This window comes from Lampris incognitus, chromosome 16 (assembly GCF_029633865.1).
Source record: "Lampris incognitus isolate fLamInc1 chromosome 16, fLamInc1.hap2, whole genome shotgun sequence".
Lineage (NCBI taxonomy): Eukaryota > Metazoa > Chordata > Actinopteri > Lampriformes > Lampridae > Lampris > Lampris incognitus.
Window position 1 is genome coordinate 44,580,387 of NC_079226.1, and position 27,983 is coordinate 44,608,369.

Here is a 27,983-nt window from a genome sequence, read left to right on the forward strand (position 1 = left end):
TGTGCAGACAAGAAATTGGGAACCTGACACTAGAGCTAAAAAGCCATTAGAATTGGTTCATACTGACCTAACAGGCCCAATGCAAACACCAAGCATTGAAGGATATGCCCAATCTTTTACTGATGATTATTCTGGTACAATGATGGTGTACTTTCTGAAGTCAAAATGTGACACTGTACAAGCTATAGAACGGTTTCTGGCTGATATAGCACCTTACGGTGAAATTAAATGTATTCGGTCAGACAATGGTACTGAATTTACCATTAAGGAATTCAGAGGGTTAATGACCAAAAATAAGACCAGGCACGAAACATCCGCGCCGTACTCCCCTCACCAGAACGGCACAGCGGAGCGAGGGTGGAGAACCCTAGGGGATATGAGCAGATGCCTACTTATTGAAAGTGGTTTGCCAAATTACTTATGGAATTATGCTATGCAGACGGCAGTATACATAAGAAACAGGTGTTCCAATAGGAGAACTAACAAAACGCTATATGAAATGTTCACAGGAAAAGCACCAAATGTATCAAAGTTACAAAAGTTTGGATATGTGTGTTTTCCATATAAACAGGAAAAGGGAAAATTTGAGTCCCGATGTGAACAGGGAATTTTCATCGGTTACAACAAAAATAGTCCAGCCTATCTGGTCTATTACCCTGAAATGGTAAAGGTCCAAAAACACAGACTAGTGAAGTTCTCAAACAAAGCAGATTGAGAGAAGGGAACTCAGACATCAGAGTCACACACAGGAGTTGACTACAGTGTGCTGGTACCAGTAGGGGTACCAGAGGTTACAACTGGTGACCGCGATGTCAATGATGAAAAGGTTGTAAATGAAAATGTAACTGATATGAATTGTGGTGGTACTGAATCGTTACCTGAACAGACTGTTGATGAAACTGTAAACAAAAGGTACCCACCTAGAGACAGGAGGAAACCTGCTTATTTCCAGGAATTGGAAATGGAGGACTCTGAGGAAAGTTTGAACATTTGCATTGACTCTTGTTACAGAGTGGTATGCGATACCCCTCAGTCCTACCAGGATGCCATTGCATCCACAAAATCCAAACAATGGAAAAACGCAGTGAGGGAAGAAATGAAATCACTTGAGGCAAATGAAACGTACAGCCTCACAGCATTGCCCCCAAGTAAAAGTGCAGTGGGGGGAAAATAGGTTTTTGCTTTGAAATGGGACATTGATGGATCTGAAAAATACAAAGCGAGGTACGTAGCTAAAGGCTACAGTCAAAAAGAAGGGACTGATTATGATGAAACATTCTCACCAACTGTTGATATGTCTAGTGTAAGGGTCATTATGCAGAAGGCTGCACAAGAAAGTTTAATTTTGCACCAAATGGATGTAAAAACAGCGTATTTACACGCACCGATTGATTGTGAATTATATATAGAGCAGCCGGAAGGGTTTGTGAAAAAGTCGACCTCAGGTGACACTTGTATGCAAACTTAAAAAGTCACTTTATGGTCTTAAGCAATCTGGTAGAAACTGGAATGCACTATTACGTGCTTGTCTACGTGACAATGGTTTCAAACAAAATCCCGCAGATTACTGTGTGTATTCAAAAGTGAGCCAAAATGAAAAAGTGATTTTACTGATCTGGGTTGATGACCTCATTATAGCAGCTAGCAATGAGGTCATATTGCAAAACTTGAAGAAAATGCTCACAAAGAGGTTTGAAATGAAGGACCTGGGTAAATTAAAGCATTTCTTAGGCATAGAGTTCACCCAGACAGAAGGGCAAGTCAAAATGTCTCAAATGAGATATGCCAAAAAAATTTTGGAGAGGTTTGGAATGCAGGAGTGTAGAGTCAGAGAAACTCCTTGCGAACCAAAACTTGAATTTTCAGAAAATTCTGAAAAGATGCAAAATCCAAAAGAATACAGAGAAGCAGTGGGTAGTTTGCTTTACTATCCACGTGCACCAGGCCTGACCTGAGCTATGTTGTCAGGAGCCTATCTAGACATTTCGCAGAACCTACTGAAAAACATTGGAAAACTGTAAGACATGTTTTCAGATATCTTAAAGGTACAACCAATCAGGAACTGACCTTTAAAAGGGATGACAAAAATAGTCTAAGACTAAGAGTGTTCACTGATGCTGACTGGGCATCAGATGCCTCCGACAGACGCAGCACTACAGGGTTTTGTGTCAATCTAAGCGAGGGAAGTGGTTTAATTTCACGGAAAACCAGAAAACAACAAACAGTAGCTCTGTCCACTTGCGAAGCAGAATATACTATGTCTCTAGCAGCTGCAATGCAGGAGTGCCTTTATTTGGAGAAGTTACTAGAGAACCTGGACAACTACAAATATGGTCAGATCAAAATCTACGAAGACAAACAGGGCACTATAGCAATCGCTAAAAACCCAGTACATCGACAAAGGTGTAAACATATCGATATTAAATACCATGTCATTAGAGAAACTGTGAACAGTGGTAGAGTGATTTTGGGGTACTGCCCCACAGAGCTGATGGTGGCAGATCTGATGACTAAACCAGCAACCAAGCTGAAACTGAGAAAGTTTAGTCAGGACATATTTGGCACTTAGAGTGCGGTTAGTGCACAGAGCACAGTGTTTTTGTTTACATTGTTAAGGTAAAGAAGGGACCTTATTTTTGTTTATTTCCAGGTGAACCCCAGTAAGTCAAATTTGAGTGGGGGTGTTAACATGTATAAAAACTGTGTACTCTGTGGTGCGAATTTCCCTTACAGGTGTTTTGTATATTGTAGTGTTTGTACCTTATGAGCCACCGTAGGTTCAGCGGTGATGTAATCACGCAGTCTGGTGTGTGCACTTGTACAGTGTGTGCATGAGATTAAAAACATGCGCGGAGGTCACATCTAATGTGAGCTCTGTATAAAAGTGAATGCAAATGCATTGAGAAGAAAGAAAATAAATTCACCATCGTTGTTGAAAACAAGTCTGTTTATTTGTTAGAACGCAAAGTATAATCCGCTGAAGAACAACACCTCAACATACTGTATTGACTACTCATCAGTTAAATATTTAGCATCTTTCATAAGTTTTTGTCCGCATATTTTTTTAAAAACGTCCTTGTGTTGTGTTCTACAAACAAAGGGGAGAATGGTTGACTTAACGTTACAGTTTTCACAGTTGTAACTTCATAAAATAAAACAAATGTGTACAAACCAAACCTGTCCACATACAACCAGGATGTCCATCGGTGTCCTCGTTACCTTCATTTTGCCAACAAATCCCGCCTTGAAGTACGACCAAGCGTCAATACTTTTTTTATACCTTCAGGCTTTTTCCCTGGCATAGAAATCAAGTACATATAAATATCAGGAAACTCGATTTGTGGCCAGATGTTAGTGTCCATGGACCACTAGTTATTTGGTAAACTGTACGGGTCACTGTCAAGTCCAACTTCCTATAATCTTGCGTTATAATCCCGGTTTCACTGTTTCCCCTACCAGAAGCAGCCATGCTTCGGGATGTTTTGCCACTCACTGCGACTGAGGGGGCGTGTCCTAGTGGGAACGTGACGTCAATGCATACCCTCTATAGGGAAGAATGCGAGACCGCTTTCGGACTTGTGCAAGTATTATTTATCTTCATTAACGTTCAGGACTCTTTGCAGAATAGAGCCAACGTAAGCTGCGTTAACGTTATGCTAGCGTTGACATTATGGATCTAGCTATGAAGCTAACTTGTATGATGCTAACTATGGAGCTAGCTATGAAGCTAACCTAGTTTACATAAGATATGTGTAGACTCCTATACATTATGAAGTAGGCTAACTTCATGCTTTGTTTTTTGCAGTTTGGATGTGTGGTATACTGACTACCTGTTCATATTGTGGCGAATTCTACTAGAGTGTTTCTGCTCCGGGTTCATTCGCATATTACCCACAATGCAACTGAGGTGTCGATGTTTTGGTTATGTTGTGGGATATTGAACATGTTAAAAACGGACATATCTGTTTCAGATAGCGGTGATGTGGTGGAAGGTAATGGGGACGTTATGAGAGAAGTTGTATTAGACAACATGTTATTTCCCACCATGAGGGTAAAGAGTTGGCAAATAGATAGGCTCGCTTCGGTGGCCAAGAAAAGGGAGGGAGCTAAGACCCATACAAACTTGTGTCTGTTTGGACTTGCTTGACTTGCGGTCATTAAAAGCTTACTTGTTAACTCCGAAAGGTTGGCTAAGAAGTCCATTATTTAACCACGTCACATTGGTGTCAGAAGTGGGATGGACTTCTTTAGACAGCAAACGTTGGCTGAAGGGCGTAACCGAAAGTCGTCCGTTGAGCGTATGGAAATTGCTACTCTCGAAAAGGAGATCAGAGGTCTGCTCTGTCTGCCCGATGGGAGTAGCGCAGTGCGGCCTTAGTGCGGTAGACGCGCTGGGTAATGTCCGAGGGGTGGAGTCCCAAGGAAATGGAAAATTTCTTCTCTTTCAGAGCGAGTCCAATGAGGAGTCCCCGCCGCGCCCCGATGAAAAACAGACAGCGCTTCAAGCCATGGGGAAGCCACGAGAAGCAAGTTGGACAAGACCCGTGGAGAGAGAGCCACCAGCGGCAGCCATCAGGTGCAAGTTGGGCACGACTGGGGAATATGTCACCAGGGGGAAACATCAGCAGCAAGCTGGACACGATCTACAGAGAGGGAACTTCAACCCAAGTTGCTCACTGCCCCATTTGCCACTACTGGAGAGTGGAACACACCTTGCAGATATGGTTGCAGTACAAGACTCACCAACTGTACCGACCCTTGGCCAAGCCCAAACACTCCCTCGGTGAAGTTGAGGTGCTACGATGGGAGCTCCAGCTGGGAAGGATTCCTTGCTCAGTTCAACCTGATTGCTAGGGTGATGAGATGGACAGAAAATCAACAAGTAGTCAACCTAGCAGCAGCCCTGGAGGGAGAAGCAAGGCAGGCACTCCTAGACCTGGCAGCTGGAGAGATATCACTGGGGGCGCTAACCACTGCCCTGGGTTGCCGGTTTGGCAACACCCAATCGTTGATTAGCCTCCGGGATCAACTCCATTCAAGACAGACAAGGCCAGGAGAAGTTGGGTAACCTGGTGGCTGACATTCTACGCCTGGTGAGCCGTGCGTATCCTGATATACCCCAATGTGCCATCCAATGCCTGGCCCTGGATTCCTTCCTACGGGCTTTACAGCCACCTCACCTCAGGCAACAGGTGCGGCTGGCAAAGCCACTCACCATTGAAGAGGCGCTGCATAGGGCAGAGGAGGTGGAGGCCATTATGGCGTAAAAACGAGTGGCCCCAACACTGCACCATCATGTGCGGGCACTGCAGCAAAGTGAAGAGGGGCCACGCACATCCATCCAGGCAACATGACGAGCAGAGACATTTCTGTGCTGGGGCTGTGGGAAACCAGGGCACCAAAGAAGGCAGTGTCAGAAGACAAACAGACGCTTTTAACAATGAGTACGGAGGCCTGTCACCCAAGTAGCCGCCTCTTCTGAACCGGGAAACGACCAAGGGTTGGCCCAGAGGGGGACTGGCCGGCCAACACAACCTCCCCCCGGAGAAATAATCCCAGAGTCGTTGGACGGATTGGCGCTGGCTTCAGCCTCCATGTCTCCTGTCAGCTGAATGGCAATACCTGCATTGCCCTGGTCGACACTGGATCCACCATCAGCTTGGTGAGACCAGGGGTCCTAGGAGAAGAAGTACAGTGGATACCGACAGAAGTAAAGATGGAGACAGTTACAGGTCAGTGTGCTAGAATGGAGGGGAGAAGTAAACTGACCCTTACGATGGGAGAAATGGAGGTACAGCAAGACTTTTGGCTAGCAGACATACGAGAGAGCTGTATCTTTGGACTGGATGCCTTGAGAGCCATTGGAGCGATGGTACGGGTGGCCGGTCCACAGCTGGAGGTGGGCAACCAAGTGCTGAATGCCATTACCGTATGCAGCAATCCAGGGGGCAATAAAGGTGGACCACGAATCTTGTGCTTGGCTTCAGGGCCATGGGAAGGTGCATCACCAGAAACGGCCTCTGCACTGTAAGAATTGGCCCAAAAGTGCATGGAGGGTTTGAGCCAAGAAGAGGGGGAGCAGGTACGGAACCTGCTGATAGAGAACAGACACCTCTTCACTTCGAGTAATCTGGAGTGTGGCTGCACCAATCTTGTACAGCACCAAATTGACACTGGTAATGCGGACCCAGTCCGACAGAGAGCTCGCCATCTCCCTCTGATGAAATTTCAAGAGGCAGAAGCAAAGATCCAGGAGATGGCAGCTGAAGGGATCATTGAACCCTCCGTTAGCCCGTGGGCATCCCCTGCAGTGCTGGTTACCAAGAAGGATGATTCCCTCCGATTTTGTGTGGACTATCGGCGACTAAACAACCTGACCCGGAAAGACTTGTACCCACTCCCCCGCATCGACGAAGCTCTGGACTCTGTGGTGGGTTCCCAATTGTTCAGCTCCCTGGATTTACGAAGTGTGTACTGACAGGTAGAGATGGCCCAAGAATCCCAGGCAAAGACTGCCTTCACCATGGCCGAGGACTCTGGCAGTTCACAGTCATGCCATTTGGCTTATGTAATTGCCCGGCCACATTTGAACACCTCATGCAGCATCTCCTTGGCCCCATCCCTCGCTCTGCCTGCGTGGTGTACCTGGATGACCTCCTGGTGCACGCAGCTACGTTTACTGAGGCCCTCTCCAACCTCTGACTGGTGCTCGAACGCATCAAGGCAGCCAACCTACGACTCAATCCGAGAAAATGCAATCCACTGCAGCGGGAGACAAGGTTCCTTGGACATGTGGTGGGGCCCGGAGGTGTGTCCACAGACAATGACAAGGTCACTGCAGTCAGGGATTGGCCAACGCTCACCTCAGGAAAGGAGGTGAGGAGTTTTCTGGGACTGGCATTATATTACCGTCGGTTCGTGCATGCCTTTGCAGACAAAGCCCGTCTGCTCCACCAGCTCACCGAGAAGGGACGACAGTTCCACTGGACAGAACCATGTGAGAGCTCCTTTCAGATACTCCGGAAAGCATTGACCCAAGCACCAGTGCTAGCCCTCCCAGACAGGCAGCGGCCATTCATACTTGACACTGACGCCAGTGATGTAGGTGTGGGAGCAGTCTTGTCGCAGCCCAGTGGGGAAGGGGAAAGAGTGGTGACCTATTACAGTAGAGCCTTGAGTAAGGAAGAAAGGAACTACTGTGTGACTCGGAGAGAACTCCTGGCAGTAGTACAGGCCATAAGGCATTTTAAGCCTTACCTGTATGGAAAGGACTTCCTACTGAGGACAGACCATGCATCGCCCCCCTGGCTGCTTAGCTTCAAAGAACCAGAAGGGCAGGTAGCCAGATGGATAGAGGCCTTGTAGGGATTTACCTTCACCACGGAGCACCGAAGAGACAGCCGACATAACAATGCTGATGCTCTCTCCAGACGCCCCTGTTCGGATCAGGCCTGCCGCCATTGTAGCCGGTTGGAGACTCGAGAACAGCAACGGGTGAATCGGGTTACAGTGTGGACAACTGTGGTCCCAAGTGCGCCACTGGAGGAGATGTCACCAACCAAGATAGGGGAACTCCAATGTCGGGATAGCCACCTGGGACCCGTGATACGTTGGCTAGCACATAAAGAGGTCCCAAGTAGAGAGATGGCAGGTCCCCACTCCCCCACCACCAACGCGTTCCTGGGACAGTGGAATTCACTCATGCTTCATGAGGGCTGCCTCTATCGCATATGGGAAGAGCCAAGGAGGGGAGGCAGTACCTGACAACTAGTTGTTCCCCACGCACTACATCAACAAGTGTTAAGCACAGCACATGGCTCCCCTGGAGTGGGACACTTCGGCATTACCAAAACTCTGTGGCGGCTGCAGGAAAGATTCTACTGGGGGAGGTGCCGGCGAGACGTGGAGCGATTCTGCCGTAACTGCAACTCCTGCAATGCAAAGAAGAGGCCAGCTGAGCAATCCCATGCCCCCCTGTAGCAATACAGGGTGGGGGCGCCCATGGAAAGAATTGGGGTGGATGTGGTTGGGCCATTCCCCATGACAGAAGATGGTAAGCATTACATTCTCACAGTGATGGATTATTTTACCAAGTGGCCCGAGGCCTATGCCATCCCTGACCAATCTACAGCCACGGTCGTGGACTGCCTCATTGAGGGGATGTTCATCCGGTTTGGGGTGCCAGAGGAATTGCACAGTGACCAGGGGCACAATTTTGAATCCCAGGTGTTTGGGGAGATGTGTCGGCACCTTGGGGTATGGAAGACCAGGACCAGTCCCCTACACACTCAAAGTGATGGCCTGGTTGAGCGGTTCAATTGGACCTCGGTCATACAACTAGCCATGCTCACGGCGAGACATCAAAAGGATTGGGACCGCCATCTGCCCCTGGTACTCATGGCAAACCGGTCGGCCATTCAGGAGTCCACGGGGTGCACCCCAGCTGCACTAATGTTCAGTCGGGAGCTACGGACGCCTGTGGATCTGGTCTTTGGCAAGCCGCCAAACACACTGGTACGAGGGCCGCCAGGCCAGGACTATGTAGACGCACTACAGGACCGGATGGAGGCTATTCATCAGCTGGCTCGAGAGAATATGGCCTCTGCAGGGGAAAGGCAGAAGAGAGCCTATGATGTACATTGCCACCGCAAAAAGTACCCGCAGGGGGACAACGTATGGGTGTATAACCCACGGCGAAAGAAGGGACGGTCCTCAAAGCTGGACAGCAACTGGGAGGGGCCCTGCCTGAAGAGGATCTCAGAGGTTACCTATAGAGTGAAGCTCCACAGCCGCCCTCGGATAGTCATCCTTCACCAAGATCGCCTCGCACCCTACTTAAGCCGGGACAGCGACCCGGCTGGGACTGAAAGTGCAGTGGGAGGAGGTGGGGTGCCAGACTCCTCCTCCTCTGTAGAACAGGCTACCGGGGTCCAGGGAGGGGGTAAGGACACTGCTGGATCAGAGCCAACCTCCCTGGATGTCAGCAAAGAACTACCATTAGAGCACCTTGTTTTGGGCCAGGGAGGGGGCATGGACACTGGGTTTACAGAGCTACCCTCCATGGCCACGAATGGAAACAGCGGTGACGTTGAAGGTGGGGACTCAGACCCAGCGGATGCAGAGCCGCCCCCGTCATCTATCAGCAGCCCGGGATGGGAGAGGTGCTCGGCAGAAGAAACCCTCATGGTGGATGGACCCATCCACATGGGATTTGGGTTAGGCCAACGGGACGTTGGTCTTTCAAGGAAGGGGGCAGTGTGGCGAATTCTACTAGAGTGTTTCTTCTCCGGGTTCATTCGCATATTACCCATAATGCAACTGAGGTGTCGATGTTTTGGTTATGTTGTGGGATATTGAACATGTTAAAAACGGACATATCTGTTTCAGATAGCGGTGATGTGGTGGAAGGTAATGGGGACGTTATGAGAGAAGTTGTATTAGACAACATGCTATTTCCCACCATGAGGGTAAAGAGTTGGCAAATAGATAGGGTCGCTTCGGTGGCCAAGAAAAGGGAGGGAGCTAAGACCCATACAAACTTGTGTCTGTTTTGACTTGCTTGACTTGCGGTCATTAAAAGCTTACTTGTTAACTCCGAAAGGTTGACTAAGAAGTCTATTATTTAACCACGTCACATTATTATACTTACCTGTAGTACCACCCCACACCCTAAGGAGGTACAGTTGACCCCTAGGGTTATCAAGTTGATGAGTTGAGATATACACAGATTAAGTAGTGATAACTGAGATGACAAGATGTGAATCTGTACACGGTTCCGTGAGACTGATTAAATCGGTAAACCCGAATCCGGTGAAACTACATCTTTTCATAAAGAACACGTTATCACATATTGGCGACGAGGATACTGGATGGTTGGGGAAAGTGCCTGATTGAAGACGGATGCGACTGGATGAGTTCAGGTGGCGGACGGTAGGAAGACGTGCTAAGTACGGAGAACTAGCCAGGGCTAAATTGGACCGGAGGATTAACGAGCAGAAACGTAAAGATGAATGCAATGATAGGTACCTTGTCGGCATTTGATGCAAAGGAGCAGACATGGGAAGAGTACTGCGAGATTCTCGATCAGTTTTTTGAAGCAAATGAAATTGATGGCGGAGAGAAGCAGAGAGCTATCCTCATCAGTGTGGTGGGACCAGCCACATACAAGCTCATAAGAAACCTGGTGAGTCCAGCAAAGCCTAGCTCGAAAACATACAATGAGATACCAACTCTAATGAGAGAGCACTTCAACCCTAAACCGAGTGAGATCAATTTGATTCCCGTTTCCGTCAGCCTAACGAGACCGTCAATGCGTATGTAGCAGAGCTGAGACGATTAGCTCATGATTGTAACTTTGGAGCTACACTGGAACAGATGTTAAGAGACCGTCTAGTGTGCGGTATTCATGATGATCGGATTTAAAGACGTTTACTAGCTGAAACAGACCTCACGTTTGAGAGGGCATTCAAGATTGCCGTAGCTGCAGAGGCCGCTAATAAAAATGCACAAGACCTGCAAGCAAAGCCACCGTTAGCATGTCACAGTATGAAAATGGAGGGAAAAGAGAGAAAGGGAGGAGATTGGAAAACGAGAGAGAAGGAATGCTACCGATGTCATGGAAAGCAACACAGTGCAGCGGAGTGAAAGTTTAAAGAAGCAAAGTGTCACTCTTGTGGAAAAGTTGGGCATTTTGCCAAGGCTTGTAGAAACAGAGAAGGTGCACCGCGCCCCACTGAGATATCACACAGAGCAGAGCGACGCGCGCGTCCACATCGATCACACAATGTAGGCTGTGAGTGTGGGAGGCAGGATAGTGATAGTTCGGAACAAGAAGAAGAGGCATTTACATTAGCTTGCCTGAAAACAGAAACGTCCATACAGTAAATAAAGCCATTTGAAGTAAATGTGGAAGTGAATAAGAAGAAAGTAAATTTTCAAATTGACACAGGGGGTAGTGTGACCGTCATGAATGAAATGAAGTTTAATGAGATGTGGGAAGAAAAACAACGCCCGTCAATAAAACAAACCAAACTCTCGCTCAGATCATACACAGGAGAGACAAATTAAAGTAGTAGGAGTGGCTGAAGTAAAGGGGAAGACGTTGTCCCTAGTGGTGGTGAAAGGTACTGGACCTAGCTTGTTGGGAAGAGGATGGCTAGAGGCCCTGAAGCTGAAGTGGGATGAGATAAAGCATATGAGGACACAGACGCAGAGATTACTGGAAGTGCTCATGAAGCATGAAGATGTTTTCAAGCAAGAACTTGGCATGTTAAAAGGCATGAAAGCCACAATTTATGTGTCTGCTGAAGCCCATCCCAAGTTTTACAGGCCCCGCTCAGTTCCATATGCCATGAGGGCGAAAGTAGAAGAGGAGATAGAGAGACTACTGAAGGAGGGCATTATAGCACCTGTTAAGTATGCTGAGTGGGCGGCGCCCATTGTACCTGTCCTGAAGCCGGATGGTTCAGTCAGGATATGTGGCGATTACAAATTAACAGTAAACGGTGCCTCTTCTCTAGAGCAATACCCTATTCCCCGCGTTGAAGACCTGTTCAATACACTAGCAGGAGGGAAACAGTTCTTCAAGCTCGATTTAAGCCACGCCTATCAACAGATCGTCATGGATGACGAGTCCAAGAAATACCTAACAATAAACACACACAGAGGCCTGTTCACCTACAATAGGCTTGCGTTCGGAGTATTGTCAGCACCTGCGATTTTTCAGAGAACGATGGAAAGTCTGTTACAAGGCCTGCCTAGGGTAGCTGTTTATTTAGACGACATATTGTTGACGGGGAGAGATGAATCCGAACACCTGAGCACGTTGGACAAGGTGCTCAGGTGACTCAAAGAAGCCGGTCTGCGACTTCACAGATGCAAGTGTGCATTCTTACAGGCCGAAGTGGAATACTTAGGTCACAGGATCAATGCTGATGGTCTGCACCCAGTACAGAGTAAGGTGAGAGCCATTGAGGACCCACCACCAACCACAGTGACTGAGCTTAAGGTGTACCTAGGCCTGTTAAATTACTATAACAAATTTCTCCCCAATCTTTCCACACGTTTAGCTCCATTACACCAGCTGTTAAGGAAAGACGCTCCATGGGCCTGGAAAAAGGAACAGGAGGACGCTTTCCGTGTGTCCAAACAGCTGCTGGAATCAGCCAAAGTCCTGGGTCACTACACAGCAGACAAGGACTTGGTGCTGGCATGCGTCACCTCAGCATACGGAGTCGGCGGCGTGCTGTCACATGTCATGGGAGATGGAAGTGAAGGAGGAGGAGCTGGTCTATCTTTGCTACTGAAATGAAGGGAAAATCGAATCAACATTTGTGGGCATCCAGACGGTGGAGAAGGCGGATGCAGCAAATGTCACAACAGCCATCAACAGCATGATGGAGAAGGTGTCCTCAGATTGGGACAGAAAGCTGGTTGCCGTGGCCCCGGATGGGGAAGCGGTAATGACAGGAGCCCAGAATGGTGTCGTCAGTCGCCTTAAGCAGGACCAGTGTCGGTACTTGATCTACTCACCCTACCGGATGTGCGACTACAGATGACATCACTACTTCACGCATTATGATCGGGTAGGGGCTAGTTTAGTTTAGGAACAGCGGGAAAAAGTAGATTGACGTTAGACGCTGCTCGGGCCTTCAACCCTCGTGCGCGTTCGCTTGTCCAGGGGTCCTGAGCCTGCAGCCTCACTCCTTAGACGCTGCTTGTGCGCGTTCGCTCGTCCAGGGGTCCTGAGCCTGCGGCCTCACTCCTTAACTCCTTAACCAACTCCATGTCAATGTGGATTGTAAAAACACAGCTCAATAACTATAAAGCTAGCATTAAACAACGCTAGCTAGCAACGTAATCCGTGACGTCATATGTAGTCGAAGGACCCCGAGTCGATATTGCACCAGAGCAGAAATGGAACCCACACCAGCAGTACATTGTTAGCATACACTGCATGGCACACCATCTTGAATTGGCCTTCGGAGATGCCATCCGCAGCAACAATGTATACCAGAGGGTTGAAGACCTCCTAAGTGGGCTGTACACGTTCTATCATGTCAGCCCACTGGACAGAGCTAACTTGATCAGCAGCTTCCACATTCTCGGCCATACACCACTGGTGCCTACCCGAATCGATGGCACCCGCAGGGTAGGGCACCTGCTTCGTGCGCTGGACCACTTCTTACAGGGTTACAAAGGAATCATTCAGCACCTGGAACAGGTAGTGTCTGTAGTTTGCCTTACTACACCAAAGTAATTTGTCAAAGTGTGTTTTGTCAAAATAATGAAAATATTAATGTAATACAGTAAAAATTTTAATTTAATATGGACTTGTTGATGGAACTATGAAAATGTGCCATTATAGAATAGGTAATATCATAGTTATTTGAAATGAAAGTAACTGGCTAATTGCGTTTGTCTGTCTGTGTTTTCTAATGTATTTCAGATTCAATCTCCTGATGCTCAAGGTGGCAGGGCTGTCCAGCAGGCCAAAGCAAGGAGGTTCTTCAGCACCGCCAGGGAGACTGTTGTGGTCCAGTTCTTTGGTTTCCTCCATGATATGCTCACCTATCTGAGCAACCTCTCTGCCTGCCTGCAAAGGTCAACTGTCACCATTGCAGAGGCCCACAAATCTCTGTCCGCTACTCAGGCTGTGATACTGAAGTACAAAACAAGGTATGATTTGTGCAATATCACTTGTCTTAGGTCATGGTAAGATACAGTTTAATATGAGAAATTATTATTTCAACAAGACAGAGGGCGTAAGAATGTTATAGTTAATACTGAAATGAAAAGACGATGCTACTGTTTTAAGATGGTGAAATTCATCTTTTATCACCAGAGATGGTCCCAGGATGAAGGCCACAAAGGGCAACTGTTATCAGGGAGTGGCACTCAGCCGGGGGGACAACAAGGCAGTCGCCACCTCACAGGCAAAACTGACAGGGAGGCCTGTAGAGAGCATGAAGAACAGGTTCCAGGATGCAAGTGTCGGGGTTCTGTGTGCCACGAAGCTCGTCGACTTTAAGAACTGGCCAGAGTCAGGGGAAGCAGCAGCAGGTTTGTTTAGTATTATGTTTTGTATGACAGGTCACCCAGGTCTCTACTGCTACAGGGTCATTATTTCATAGACTGCAATAAAAACTGTGTGATGTGTTGTGTATTGTTTCAGATTTTGGTGACACTGAAGTGGATGCCCTGGTGGACCACTTCAGGCCTGTGCTGAATGACTCTGGGGTCGATACTGAGCTGATCCCTGACCAGTGGACCATCCTAAAGACCAACTTCTATCTAGAGCCCCAGACCCTTAAGAAGACCAGCTGGTGTGACATCAACAGCAGTCTTCAGTCCTCATACCCAGACATTCTGGCTTTGGTAGACCTGGTGCTGTCCCTGCCTGCCCCCACAGCAGAGTGTGAGCGGGGTTTCAATGTAATGAAGCAGGGGAAGACAGACTGGCGCCCTCTCAGACCTACTCCTGGTTCAGCTGTCTTCTCCAAGCATACAGGACTACAACCCCACCTGTGCTGTGGAGCTATGGCACCAGGAGTCCATAAGGAGCAGAAGACCAGACTTCATGGACAAAAATAAGATGGGGGAAACTGAAAGTGAGGAGTCTAGTGAGGACGACTGACTGGGGGTGGGACCCATACTTTGAACCCATACTTTGAAGTTCAAATTAAATGCATACAGGCATGTTATTTTGTTGCACTGTTTTATTATCAATACAAAATGAAATGAAATTATTTTTCACTTACAATCTGCTCTGACCACTGCTTTTATTCACCACCATAATGTGTTTTCATGCAGATTAACTGTATGTATGACACACAACACAAAAATCTCATTTTATTTTTTGGCTGGTGAAAAAAGTTTGGCGGGTAGAAATGTTCACCTACCAGACATTTGGCTGGTGAACCAAAAAGTTAATTTTGGACCCTGCATGTGGCTGAGGGTACTGACCATCTGCAGCTTTGAGGGACATTCTGATGTTAATGGAGCCAACACACAGTCATGAAGCCCCACAGAGAGGCATCGAACCCAGCAGTGAACAAGAACCCCCCACCTTTACAGATCATGTGATGACTACACATCATATAGATGATGTCGTTAACACTGTCATGTTTTGTTCTTAGGGGGGCACAGTGATGAGCACACATTGTGTGCTCAGAGAGCTGCAGAGGTCAACACATCTTTTTGTGTTGCCATAGTAGAGATGTGAGTGTGAACACACTGCCAGAGGAAGTGATGCCTCCTCCACTCCTACAGTATGTCTGTAAGAGGAAGATGAAGTCGCTCTTCATCCCCGAACCTGTGGCCTCCACCTCCACATTTAAAAGATAGACAAGACCACTAGACCATGAACCTGTACACAGGGTTACCATCTCACATTCATGTGTTCATACAAGCACATGTGTATTTAAGTTGTGTTTGATACACTACAATATAATCAGAACCAGTGCAGTATTTGTCAGGTGAAAACAGAGTTACACTGCAGACTGAAACAAGAAATATGAATTATAAATATATAGCTGGATATGGTCAGAAAGAAGGCCTTGCTATGCCTGTTAGACTATTTCACTTTTTTCTCTGAAAACAAAACTATATTGATGTGTGATGCACTGACAGGACCTCTTTGCTGGTGGATGTGCTCATGGGAAGTGGTTGACAGGAAGTAGGAAGTAGAAGCAGAGCTGGTTACTACAACTGGTTTGTAATTCCTCCAAAAAGAGAAAACACCTCCCAGTTTAGGATGTAGTGACTGCCATTAAAGTGGATTCAAATGAGGACTGAAGTGGTCCTGTGTTGAAGAGGTTTAGGAAGACTGACCTGAGAGTTTCCAGTCTACATTGTGGACTCCCCAGTCCAGCAGAGAGCAGCTTGACTCCTGAATCCTGCAGATCATTGTTACTCAGGTCCAGCTCTCTCACACTAGAGGAGGTGGAGCTGAGGATTGAGGACACAACTTCACAGCTCCTCTCTGACAGATTACAGGAACTCAACCTGAATGGACACACACACACACACACACACACACACACACACACACACACACACACACACACACACACACACACACACACACACACACACACACACACAATAAGTATGTAATACATTTATATAGCACTTTATCTAGACACCCAAAGCGCTTCACATTGAAGGGGGAAACTCACCTCAACCACCACCAATGTGTAGCACCACCTGGGTGATAAATGAGGACTGAAGTGGTCCTGTGTTGAAGAGGTTTAAGAATACTGACCTGAGAGTTTCCAGTCTACATTGTGGACTCCCCAGTCCAGCAGAGAGCAGCTTGACTCCTGAATCCCGCAGATCATTGTTACTCAGGTCCAGTTCTCTCACACTAGAGGAGGAGGAGCTGAGGACTGAGGACACAACTTCACAGCTCCTCTCTGACAGATTACAGGAACTCAACCTGAATGGACACACACACACACACACACACACACAAACACATATATATCACTCTATCATTTACTAATGGATCTAATACTTTTGATTTTACTATTTGTTTTCATAATGACAACAGTTTGGATAATAGTACTTTATTATAGTACTCATCTAAACACGGATATAACAAAATATTACTACTACGAGAGTACTATTACTGCTGCTACTTTTACTAGTAGCCCTACAATAACTGCAATGGCTGTTTGTTATAACACAATTTGTACTACTACTGCTACTACTGTGACTACTAATACTATTGCTACTACTAGACTAGTTCTACTGCTACTGCTACTATTACTGCTTTTACTACTGCTGCTGATTCCAATACTACCTGCTTGTTTTATGATTACTGCTACTTAAAACTATTACAACGACTGTTTTGATAGTTGTAATTATTCTATCATTTTAATGTCTTTAATACTTTTGATTTTAGAACCTGTAACCCCAGTAACACTATCAATCATCAGCGGAATGAAACAATATTTTCTCACCAATGGAAAAATATAATCTATACACTTACAGAGCTGTACTGGAGGCTTTGACCACTGGCAGCAGCCTCAGAAGACCCTCCTCTGAAGCAGAGTATTTCTTCAGGTCAAACACCTCCAGCTCCTTTTCTGAAGACAATAAGATGAAGACCAGAGCTGACCACTGAGCAGGAGAGAGCTGGTCTGTGGAGAGTCTTCCTGATGTCAGGTACTGTTGGATCTCCTCCACTAGAGAATGGTCATTCAGTTCATTCAGACAGTGGAACAGATTGATGCTTCTCTCTGGAGAGAGATCCTCCCTGATCTTCTCCTGGATGTACAGGACTCTTTTCTTATTGGTCTTTGACATACTTCCTGTCTTTCCCAGCAGGCCTCGTAGGAGATTCCGACTGCGCTCCAGTGAGAGGCCCAGGAGGAAGCGCAGGAACAAGTCCAGATGTCCGTTTGGACTCTCTAACGCCTTGTCCACTGCTGTCTGGTAGAGGTCTGGTTTTTCACGTTCATCTCCAAGTGGTTTACACCTGCAGGAGGTTGACTGGGTTTCTGACAGCAGATTGACTCCAGTTTTGATGAATGAGAGAAAGACATAAAGAGCAGCCAGAAACTCCTGAATGCTCAGATGGACAAAGCAGAAGACCTTGTCCTGGTAGAGCCCACACTCCTCTTTAAAGATCTGCGTGAACACTCCTGAGTACACTGAGGCTGCTCTGATATCAATGCCACACTCTGTCAGGTCTGCTTCATAGAAGATCAGGTTGCCTTTCTCCAGCTGTTCAAAGGCCAGTTTCCCCAGAGACTCAATCATCTTCCTGCTCTCTGTATTCCAGAATGGCTCTGTCTCAGATCTCCCATGATACTTCACATTCCCCTGGATGGACTGAACCACCAGGAAGTGGATGTACATCTCAGTCAGGGTCTTGGGCATCTCTCCTCTCTCATCTGTTCCCAACACGTGATCCAGAACTGTAGCAGTGATCCAACAGAAGACTGGGATGTGACACATGATGTGGAGGCTTCGTGATGTCTTGATGTGTGAGATGATTCTTCTGGCTTGCTCCTCATCTCTGAATCTCTTCCTGAAGTACTCCTTCTTCTGTGGATCAGTGAACCCTCTCACCTCTGTCACCATGTCAACCCACTCAGGAGGGATCTGATTGGCTGCTGCAGGCCGTGTGGTTATCCAGAGGCGAGCAGATGGAAGCATATTCCCCTTGATGAGGTTTGTCAGCAGCACGTCCACTGAGGTGGACTTTGTGACATCAGTCCAGATCTCATTGTTCTGGAAGTCCAGAGGAAGTCGACACTCATCCAGACCGTCAAAGATGAACACAACTTGGAACTTGTCAAAGCTGCAGATTCCTGCTTTCTTGGTTTCAATAAAGAAGTGATGAAGAAGTCCCACCAAGCTGAACTTTTTATCTTTCAGCACATTCAGCTCTCTGAACGTGAATGGAAATGTGAAGTCTATATTGGGGTTGGTTTTGTCTTCAGCCCAGTCCAGAGTGAACTTCTTTGTTAAGACTGTTTTCCCGATGCCAGCCACTCCCCTTGTCATCAATGTTCTGATTGGTTTATCTTGTCCAGGTAAGGGTTTAAAAATGTCCTCACATGTGATCAGTATTTCTGGTCTTGCTGGTTTCCTGGATGCTGTTTCAATCTGCCTGACCTCATGTTCATTATTGACCTCTCCACTGCCTCCCTCTGTGATGTAGAGCTCTGTGTAGATCTGATTCAGAAGTGTTGACTCTCCTGGTTTAGCGATGCCCTCAAACAAACACTGAAACTTCTCCTTCAGAGCTGCTTTGAGGTTACTCCGGCACATGGGAACAAGGATTTCTGAATAAACAAATAAAGCAGGGAATCAGTGAATGGATGTTACTGTAAGTGTGAGAAACAGAAACTTTACCAAACTCCATAGTATTACTTCAGCTCATCACTGGTGGATGGACAAGCAGGTCTGATTTAAGACAAACAATGAAGACATGTAATTAATTTATATAAAGGGTAGATTTATCCAAGTGCATTCCCACAAACAACCTGCTTCATTTCTATTGTAATAATATTTTGATGGTTGCTGTTCCAGCTCTCGTAGTAACCATGTATTAGTTAGAAGCTCTTTATTGGGATTATGGGGACAGTGATGATGTCTTAAAGAGGTTCTCTCTGGTATTATTGCTCTGATGTGAACCAATGTCATCAGCATTTTACACCCACATCATCCAACCAATAGCTTAACCAGATTATCCATTAGATTTCTTTTATTTACCATCCAAATGGAGATTGTCTGAACCTCCTTTGATAAATCTACATTTTCAACAGAGTTTGAAAATAGTTTCCTCTCCCACTTTGTCTCTATTGACCCTTTACATCACAGGTTCCCAACCTTGGGGTCGCCACGCCAAGCGAGGTCGCATTGAATTGAAATGGGGTTGCCTAAAATTTCTAGTAATTCATCAATACAAATAATAATTATTATGATAATAAAAACAACACACACGATTTAAAACAACTCACTTCCCCTCATAAAAATCGAGTTCTCGGCATATCTTGATTCACACCATCACACGTGACCAATGTGCAGATTCCCAATCTCAAACAAATAGTGAGCGAAGTTTGTAAGCAAATCAGAGCGATGGAAAATGGAAAGATTTCTTCGCCCACCTGTGCCCTCCACATCTTTGAGTGAAACGGAGAAACTGACACCAAAAAGAAAGAGAAAACACGATGAACCCTTCCTTCAGTTTGGATTTACTAGCATAACTGAACACAACGAGGAAAGGCCGCATGTCTGCTGTGTGGTAACGTCCTGTCTATGGACAGCATGAAACCCAACAAGCTCAAGAGACATTTTGAGACACAGCGTAAAGAATATGTAGGCAAACCAAAACCTTTCTTTGAAAAGAAATATGCCGAGCTGAATAAGCAGCGAGTGTACTTCAGAAAGACAACGACTGTCAGTGAGTGAGCCTTGAAAGCATCTTTTGAGGTGGACGAGTGTCTTGTTGCAAAGGCTATGAAGCCACATACCATCGCTGAGACTTTGATATTGCCAGCTGCCATTGAAATGGTAAAAACGATGTGTGGGGAGGGAGAAGTGCAAAAACTGAAGACAATACCATCGTCTGATAACACAGTGAAAAGAAGGATAGATGCCATCGCTAGTGACCAAGAGAGCACACTAACAGACCGACTACGAAATTCCCCAGCCTATGTTCTACAAACGGATGTCAGCACAGAAGGGAGAAATGCCCAGGCTTTGACATTTGTTCATTATATGCAGGAGAATGCTATTCACCAGGGTATTTTGTACCGTCTCCCTCTTCCTGAACAAGAGACTGCCAAGGCAATGTACCATGTCTCCACAACTATATGGAGACAACAACATTCCATGGGAGCGTATGGTAGGGCTTTGTACAGATGGGGCTCCGTCTATGGCGGGGCGGCGAGCAGGCCTACGTACGTTAATCGTGGAACTGGCGCCCTCTGTCGTGTGGAATCACTGCATGATTCATCGTGAGCGACTGGCATCTAAGGAACTGAGTGTGCCCATCACAGACATTCTGCAGCAGGTTGAAGCCATGGTGAACCACATCAAACCACATCCACTGCGTGCAGGTCTACTTGCTAAACTATGTGGTGATGTGGGCTCTGAACACGACAACTTGCTCTTTCACACAGAGGCAGGGTGGTTGTGGAGAGGGAGGGTGCTGGAGCCATTTTTAAGTTGAGAAATGAACTGTTGGTGTTTTTCATTGATGTGAAAAAAAACCAAACAGATTTTGTCGACTTTCTGTGTGACCAGCAAAAAATGCTCCTCTTGCGTATGTAACGGATATCTCTGGAAAACTTAATGAACTGAAGATAAGCATGCAGGGAAAAACAAGAATATCGTGCAGATGAGTGACCGTGCTGATGGATTCAGGAGGAAACTCACATTCTGGAGAGAAAGCCTTCCAAAAGCAAACGTCACCCCTTTCCCCCAGCTGAGCAAGTTTCTAACAGACACGGCATCGATGACCAGTGCTCCGCAAAGATGATGTGCCAGCCCCTGAAACGCCTACAAGAGCACTTTCCCACTTACTTTCCAGACTTGGATATGTCCAAGTTTGACTGGGTGAGGGACCCATTCCACTGTGCTGCAGGCTCGGTGGACCCACCTGCCACCGCTACTGAACAGCTGATTGAACTGAGCTGTGACAGAACACAACAGGGACCGCATTCACGAGTGGCGATGGAGGAATTCTGGTTTGGAGCAACAGAAGAGTACCCAGAGATCTCACAGTGTGCTTTAAATCTGTTGGCTCCTTTTGGGAACACATATTGCAAAAACAAATACCGGTGTGAGTTCCACTTGGAAAAGGAGAAGGAAAAGCAGAGATTAAGAGGAAAGGAATGGAGATATGGCAGACAAGGTGGGAGGAAGACCAGAAAGGAAGGGGGAATTACAAAAGAAAAGAAGAAGAAGAAGAAGAAGAAGAAGAAGAAGAAGAAGAAGAAGAAGAAGGAAAGACATACTTGTGTGAAGTGGATTTAGTGCTCTTGTGTGCATGAAGTCAAAGCAGTGTTGGTGAGTGGATGTAGCTGCAGAGATGAGATGCACTCTGTCTACTACACCACCCAACTTTGAAAGGCTGCAGCGAGATGTGCAAGCTCAACTGCCCCATTAAATATCTGAGCGACACCAACCATGGGTCCTGTGGGAGGGGGCTCTGAGCAGTCTGAGTATGTGTGTGTGTGTGTGTGTGTGTGTGTAATTTTCGTATGGTTTTTTTCCCTTATTTGTATATTGTGTTTGTATTGTGTGTGGGAAAAAGTAGATGACTCATAAAAAACTTAATAACAAAAAAGAGACACCAATCATAAAACATAAAACACCTAATAAATATACAGAGTTGTCATGGGTAGAGCCTACATGTGGTCTAAAATGAACATTTTCTTGCAGCAAATTAATTCTGGTGTAATTGTAGAGTGTCTGGGGTCAGTGGAGGTTAGTGACTTCAAAGTGGGGTGACGAGCCAGAACAGGTTGGGACCCCTGCTTTACATGGTGTTGAGGCTTTGGAATAAAGAGTCTCTTACTGCTCTCCAGACGGGCAGCCAGCTCCTCCTGCTTCATACTCCTCAGGAAGTGCTGGGTGATCTTCAAAAGTGCCTCTCTGGTACTGCTGCTCTGCTCCTCCTCTTCCCTCTGTCTCCCTAAGCACTCTGGGTAATCTGAACTCAGAACCTTCTGGAACCTCTTCAGCTCCTTCTTCACAAAAGTGACAATGTTCTCCTCAAGCAGCTGGAAATGAGTCAGTATGTGAATTAAAGTTTCATGTTAAAGTCATGGAACAAAACATCAAGCCCATCTGTCACTGATTAAAAACCACTGGTGTGAACAGTGGAGCATGAAGACCATCATGACCAGAATGATGTTTTTCATTTCATCTGTAGGTGAAGTAAAAGCTGTTCATGTACATTTACACACCATAAATATGGAGTCCAGGTCTGTTTGATGCTCCTGGACAGACTGACCACTGAGAACCTCTGACCTCTCCTGGTGGTCTCTGTGGAGAACACATGACATGTTAGGTCTCTAGACACACACCCACACACACACACACACACACACACACACACACACACACACACACACACACAGGAGGTTACAGGTGTTGTGTAGTGATGGATGCAGGCAGAAACACAAGGTGAACACCACTGTAAATACTGATGTGGTTATTAGATGAGATGTTCTGAGAGAAGAAACTGAACCAGCAGAAGGTTCAGACCAATTCCATGTGTCATGACTTGTTACTACCTCTGTCTGTTCAGTAGAGTCTGATAACAACCAAACCATCTGTTCATATCAGCTGTTCAATTCTGACCTCTGTTCAGTAGAGGGGTGTCCATCTTTGAAATCAATAATTCGTCCTATAGAGTGGTCACTCTTCATGGACACACAGCTGGGTGCAGGGGGGTCTGGTCTCTCCTGATGGGTCCTGCTAGAAACAGAGGAAGACTATTTAATAAGTCTTGTTCTGAAGATGTATTAAGTAGGTATGGGTCAGAACAGTCGACTACTGTGTCAGCTTTTGTATGTTTAGATGTGAGGTTTTTATCTTGTGTCAGTCCATCAAACTTTATTTGAATCCCATCTTTCATACAGGTTAGTGCAGTTCAAAGTGTTTCACACATGACTGACAAGCCCATAACAACACACAACAATCTGACACAACCTGACAATAATGAACATATATACACTTGAATAAAAGCTAGACAAATAAACCAGATAACATAGATTAAAAGGACAAAACTAAACAAAGACAAGTACAATTGATAAAAACATGATAATATTAATAATAATAAAATAACAACATAAATACAATCTAATAAGTGAGTAAGATAAAGTAAATAAGTAGATTGTGGATCTTTTATAATGATGTTCCCGATGGATCTGACTAGCTTTTCTTAATGTGTTAAAGTAATTAAATAGATGAGCCAGCTATATGTAGATTAGTGCTACGTCAGTTTGGCAAAGGACTTTTCTGAGAGGGAATCGCTGGTTGTTAGTAAGCAGCGTGTTACTGGTAGGGACACATTATGGTTGTTCGAGTGAACGCACTGATCTTGTCCGCCAGGTGAGGAAGGTGCTTGTCTCGGCCTTGAAGCTGAAGATTTAATTCATTCAGCTTTCAAGTATATCGCTGAGATAGGACAGGTTCATCAGAAATTGTTCTTCACTAAACTTGTTTGCAACTCCATGCATACCCTCCTCCTCCAGAAACACCCGCATTTCCTCTCTGAGCTGAAAGACTCCCGACAACACTTCACCTCGCGAGAGCCACCTAGCGTCGCTGTGAAACACCACAGCTGAATGTTCAGCTCCCATCTCCCCACAAAGTGCAGAGAACAGCCGTGCTCTCAGGGGTCTTGTTTTGATGACGCTGACCACATAACAACATGGGTCAAAAGCTGGTTTAGGTCCGGGCTAATCAGTCTTGATGCTAGCGCTGCTCTGTGTATGACACAGTGCGTCCATTGTGCGTTTGGCGAGACCCTCTTGATTAGTGGCTGCAGTCCCTTCGTTTTCCCTGCCGTGGTCTGTGCACCATCCGTGCAAACGCCCGCACAGTTCTCCCATTTCAGCCCAGGTTCTGTCAGGTACCAGTCCAGAAGCCTGAACAGCTCATCAGCCGTCCTGTACTTGGGACGTACCTGCAGCACAGCAAGTCCTCACACAGTGGCTCTGACGTGACAAAGCCAACACGAGCAATAAACAAGCAGTCTTTACTGCTGTCAGTAGCCTCGTCCACTAGCAAGGTGAAACGTTTGTCTTTCAGTTTTTCAGTGAGCTGTTCTTCAAGGTCATTTGAAAGGTCGCATATACGTCTTGCAACTGTGCCATTGGACAGAGGGACAGCCTTCAGTTTTGCGGCGCTTGTCTCATCAAACATAGTTGACGCCATATCTAAAGCCACGGGAAGTATGAGCTCCTCTGCTATTGTGTGTGGTTTCTTGCACTGGGCAGTTGTGTATGTGACTTTGTGTGACGCCATTAGTGCTTTGTTGTTCACTGATGCAGGACTTACAAAGCCATGCTCCTGCTGACGGTATGCACCAAGTCTTCTCTGACAGAACTCCAGTGGCTTGTTGACATGACCGGGGTGTAATGTCTCTAAGTGTCTTCTTCATGTGTTTGGTCTCACACTACCAGCTGCCAGAGTTTTCACACATAAAATACACACTGGTCTCTCCTCATCTGCCACCACATTCACTGTGAACCCAGGAGCAAGACAGGCTTCGTCACATTGTCTTAACTTGGTTTTTGGTTGATTACCGTCAGTGAAGCACTTTGTCTTGTTTGTCTCGGAAGCATCTCCTGTCTTTCTTTTCGTCCCTGTCAAATGTCTCTCCATTCTGAGAACCTACAGACTCTGTCTCATGAAAGCAGGTTTTGTTGATTGTTCCACCGTGAAAAAGATTCTGACGTCAAAACAGTAGTTCCAGTCTACATTCCCCACCAGTCACACATGTGACCCCTGTCATACCCATGTGTCCCCCAGGGGGGCGCCACACACTTTGAGAAACGCTGGGTTAAAGGAAGTATTGTAAATGCTCATAGGTATCAGGAAAACACAAATCTTGCCATAAGGAGAGCGTCCTGACTGGATGCATCACCGCCTGGCATGGGAACTGTCCTGCCCACAACCACAAAACCCTGCAGAGGGTTGTGGGACGGCCCAGGACTTCAGAGGATGTGGGTTTCCCTCCATCCAGGACATATATAACAGACGCTGTGTCAGCAAAGCCTGCACAATCATCAAACATCCCAGCAACCCCAACTATGGACTGTTCCAGCTGCTACCGTCAGGCAAGCGGTACCGCAGCCTCAAAGACCGGACCAGTAGAACCCGGAACAGCTTTTTCCACCAAGCAACCAGGCTTTTGAACAACGAACATTAACGACACTAAGCCTGGTGTCGGACTGACTGGTACTGACCTATGGTCTGCAGCGGATCATCAGTTTACATCAGTTTACCCCCCAGTTCTTACCATAAAGAAGACAATTTAATATTGGAACAAAGACAAAAGTCATTTGAAATATTTTGGATCACCTTGCCTTCACCAATTCACCACATCAGCACAGTAAATATTGTCAATAATCATCACGCTGTGATGAATGGGACACACACCCAAAGAGAACATCTCTGTTGGACATTGTTATTGGACACGTGAAGAGAACAGTACTGCCCCTCCAATGCAAGAGAGGAACAAGAACTTTGGTTTTAACTGATGGTCACTACAGATGTGACCATAGACCTCACCTCTGTTCAGTAGAGGGGCGTCCATATCTGAATGTATAAGGTAGATCCATAGACCAGTCACTCTTCATGGACACACAGCTGGGTACAGGGGGGTCTGGTCTCTCCTTTTCTCTTTTTTCATTTCCCCCCTTTTGTCTCCGAATTGTACTTGGCCCCCCCTCTTCCGAGTCGTCCCGGTCGCTGCTCCGCCCCCTCTTCAGAGCCGGGGAGGGCTGCAGACTAGAGCCTGGTCTCTCCTGATGGGTCCTGCTAGAAACAGAGGAAGACTATTTAATAAGTCTTGTTCTGAAGATGTATTAAGTAGGTATGGGTCAGAACAGTCGACTACTGTGTCAGCTTTTGTATGTTTAGATGTGAGGTTTTTATCTTGTGTCAGTCCATCAAACTTTATTTGAATCCCATCTTTCATACAGGTTAGTGCAGTTCAAAGTGCTTCACACATGACTGACAAGCCCATAACAACACACAACAATCTGACACAACCTGACAATAAGGAACATATATACACTTGAATAAAAGCTAGACAAATAAACCAGATTACATAGTTCAAAAGGACAAAACTAAACAAAGAACAGTAAAATTGATAAAAACATGATAATACTAATACTAATAAAATAACAACATAAATAAAATCAAATAAGTGAGTAAGATAAAGTAAATAAGTAGATTGTGGATCTTTTATAATGATGTTCCCGATGGAGCTGATTAGATTTTCTTAATCTCTTAAAGTGATTAAATAGATGAGCCAGATAGATGTAGATTAGTGCTATGTCAGTTTGGCAAATGACTTTTCTGAGAGGGAATCGCTGGTTGTTAGTAAGCAGCGTGTTACTGGTAGGGACACATTATGGTCCACATGAAGTTATGGTGCAAATAAAACACATGACTGATAGAACAATGTGTATACATGCAGCATCTCTTCATTGTGAATGTGTGAAGGCCTGAATAACAATCATAGGTCTTCATTGAAGTAAGTGGGTCCAGGAAAAGTAGAGCCTAATTAATAGAGCTTCCTTGAGACCAACTAGTCGACTATTCACTCAGACAACCTCCCGACTAGTCGACTTGGAAAAAACGGACTCTACCATATTTCTATTTTGTGTCTGTTATAGGAGCCCTTCACATCATGTGTAAATAAAAGAATGTAAATAGGACAATATTTATTTTGGCAGTGTGATGGTTGAGGTGATAGGCAGCTGTTTTAAGGAAACAGGTTAAAGGAAGTAGTATTGTAAATGCTCATAGGTATCAGGAAAACCCAGTTCTTACCATAAAGAAGACAATTTAATATTGGAACAAAGACAAAAGTCATTTGAAATATTTTGGATCACCTTGCCTTCACCAATTTACCATATCAGCACAATAAATATTGTCAATAATCATCACACTGTGATGAATGGGACACAAACCCAAAGAGAACATCTCAGTTGGGCATTGTTATTGGATACGTGAAGAGAACAGTACTACCCCTCCAATGCAAGAGAGGAACAAGAACTTTGGTTTTCACTGATGGTCACTATAGATGTGACCTTAGACCTCACCTCTGTTCAGTAGAGGGGTGTCCATCTCTGAATGTAAGAGGTGGATCCATAGACCAGCCATTCTTCATGGACACACAGCTGGGTACAGGGGAGACTGGTCTCTCCAGATGGACTGGACTTCAACACAACACAAACAGACCTTTGACTGATGATGTCATGATGATATCAATGCTGAGCTCTGAGATGGAGACCAGCCATAGACCAGTTAGAGATCCTCATCTTACCTCTTAGCTTTGGTCTGGCTGTCATGTTCCCCAGACAGAGTGGTTTTGGAGGTAGAACCTCCCTCCTCTCTCCCCTCAGACAGATTCATAGCAGAGTGTACACCTTCACACAAACACACACAACATGCTGTGTTAGCTGGACACATTATTTCCATAAGCTTTTCATCAGAGGATCAGTTATTTGTAGGCTTGTCATCATTAGTAACATGTCACATACACACATTGTATAAAATACTAGAACCCCCTGCTGTCTGCATCTAACAGACTGACCAGAAACATCCAGAAAGAAGGATTTGAAGCCTTGTGGTCCATCGAGACCTGGACTGTTTAACAGGTGGTTGTGTTAAAGGGGGTGGATCTCAGTGTTGGAAGGCGGTAGTGTTTTCTACACTCAGTAGATGAACAGTAGATAAAATGTACTTCAGTCAAACTTATCCAAGCTGTCAGAGCA

The 27,983-nt window shown here is 45.9% G+C and overlaps 1 protein-coding gene across 1 annotated transcript in view; it reads right to left on the reverse strand.

Moving 5' to 3' along the window:
• LOC130126110 (uncharacterized) overlaps window positions 1-27,591 on the reverse strand; it is a 96,891-nt gene extending 69,300 nt beyond the window's left edge. The window contains 9 exon segments of the mRNA XM_056295472.1: window positions 15,832-16,005; window positions 16,265-16,438; window positions 16,994-18,797; window positions 22,040-22,244; window positions 22,431-22,509; window positions 22,828-22,944; window positions 25,768-26,016; window positions 27,309-27,425; window positions 27,533-27,591. Coding sequence (XP_056151447.1) covers window positions 15,832-16,005; window positions 16,265-16,438; window positions 16,994-18,797; window positions 22,040-22,244; window positions 22,431-22,509; window positions 22,828-22,944; window positions 25,768-26,016; window positions 27,309-27,376 — 2,870 coding nt within the window. The 5' untranslated portion in view covers window positions 27,377-27,425; window positions 27,533-27,591.
• Between the last annotated feature and the right edge of the window lie 392 nt (window positions 27,592-27,983).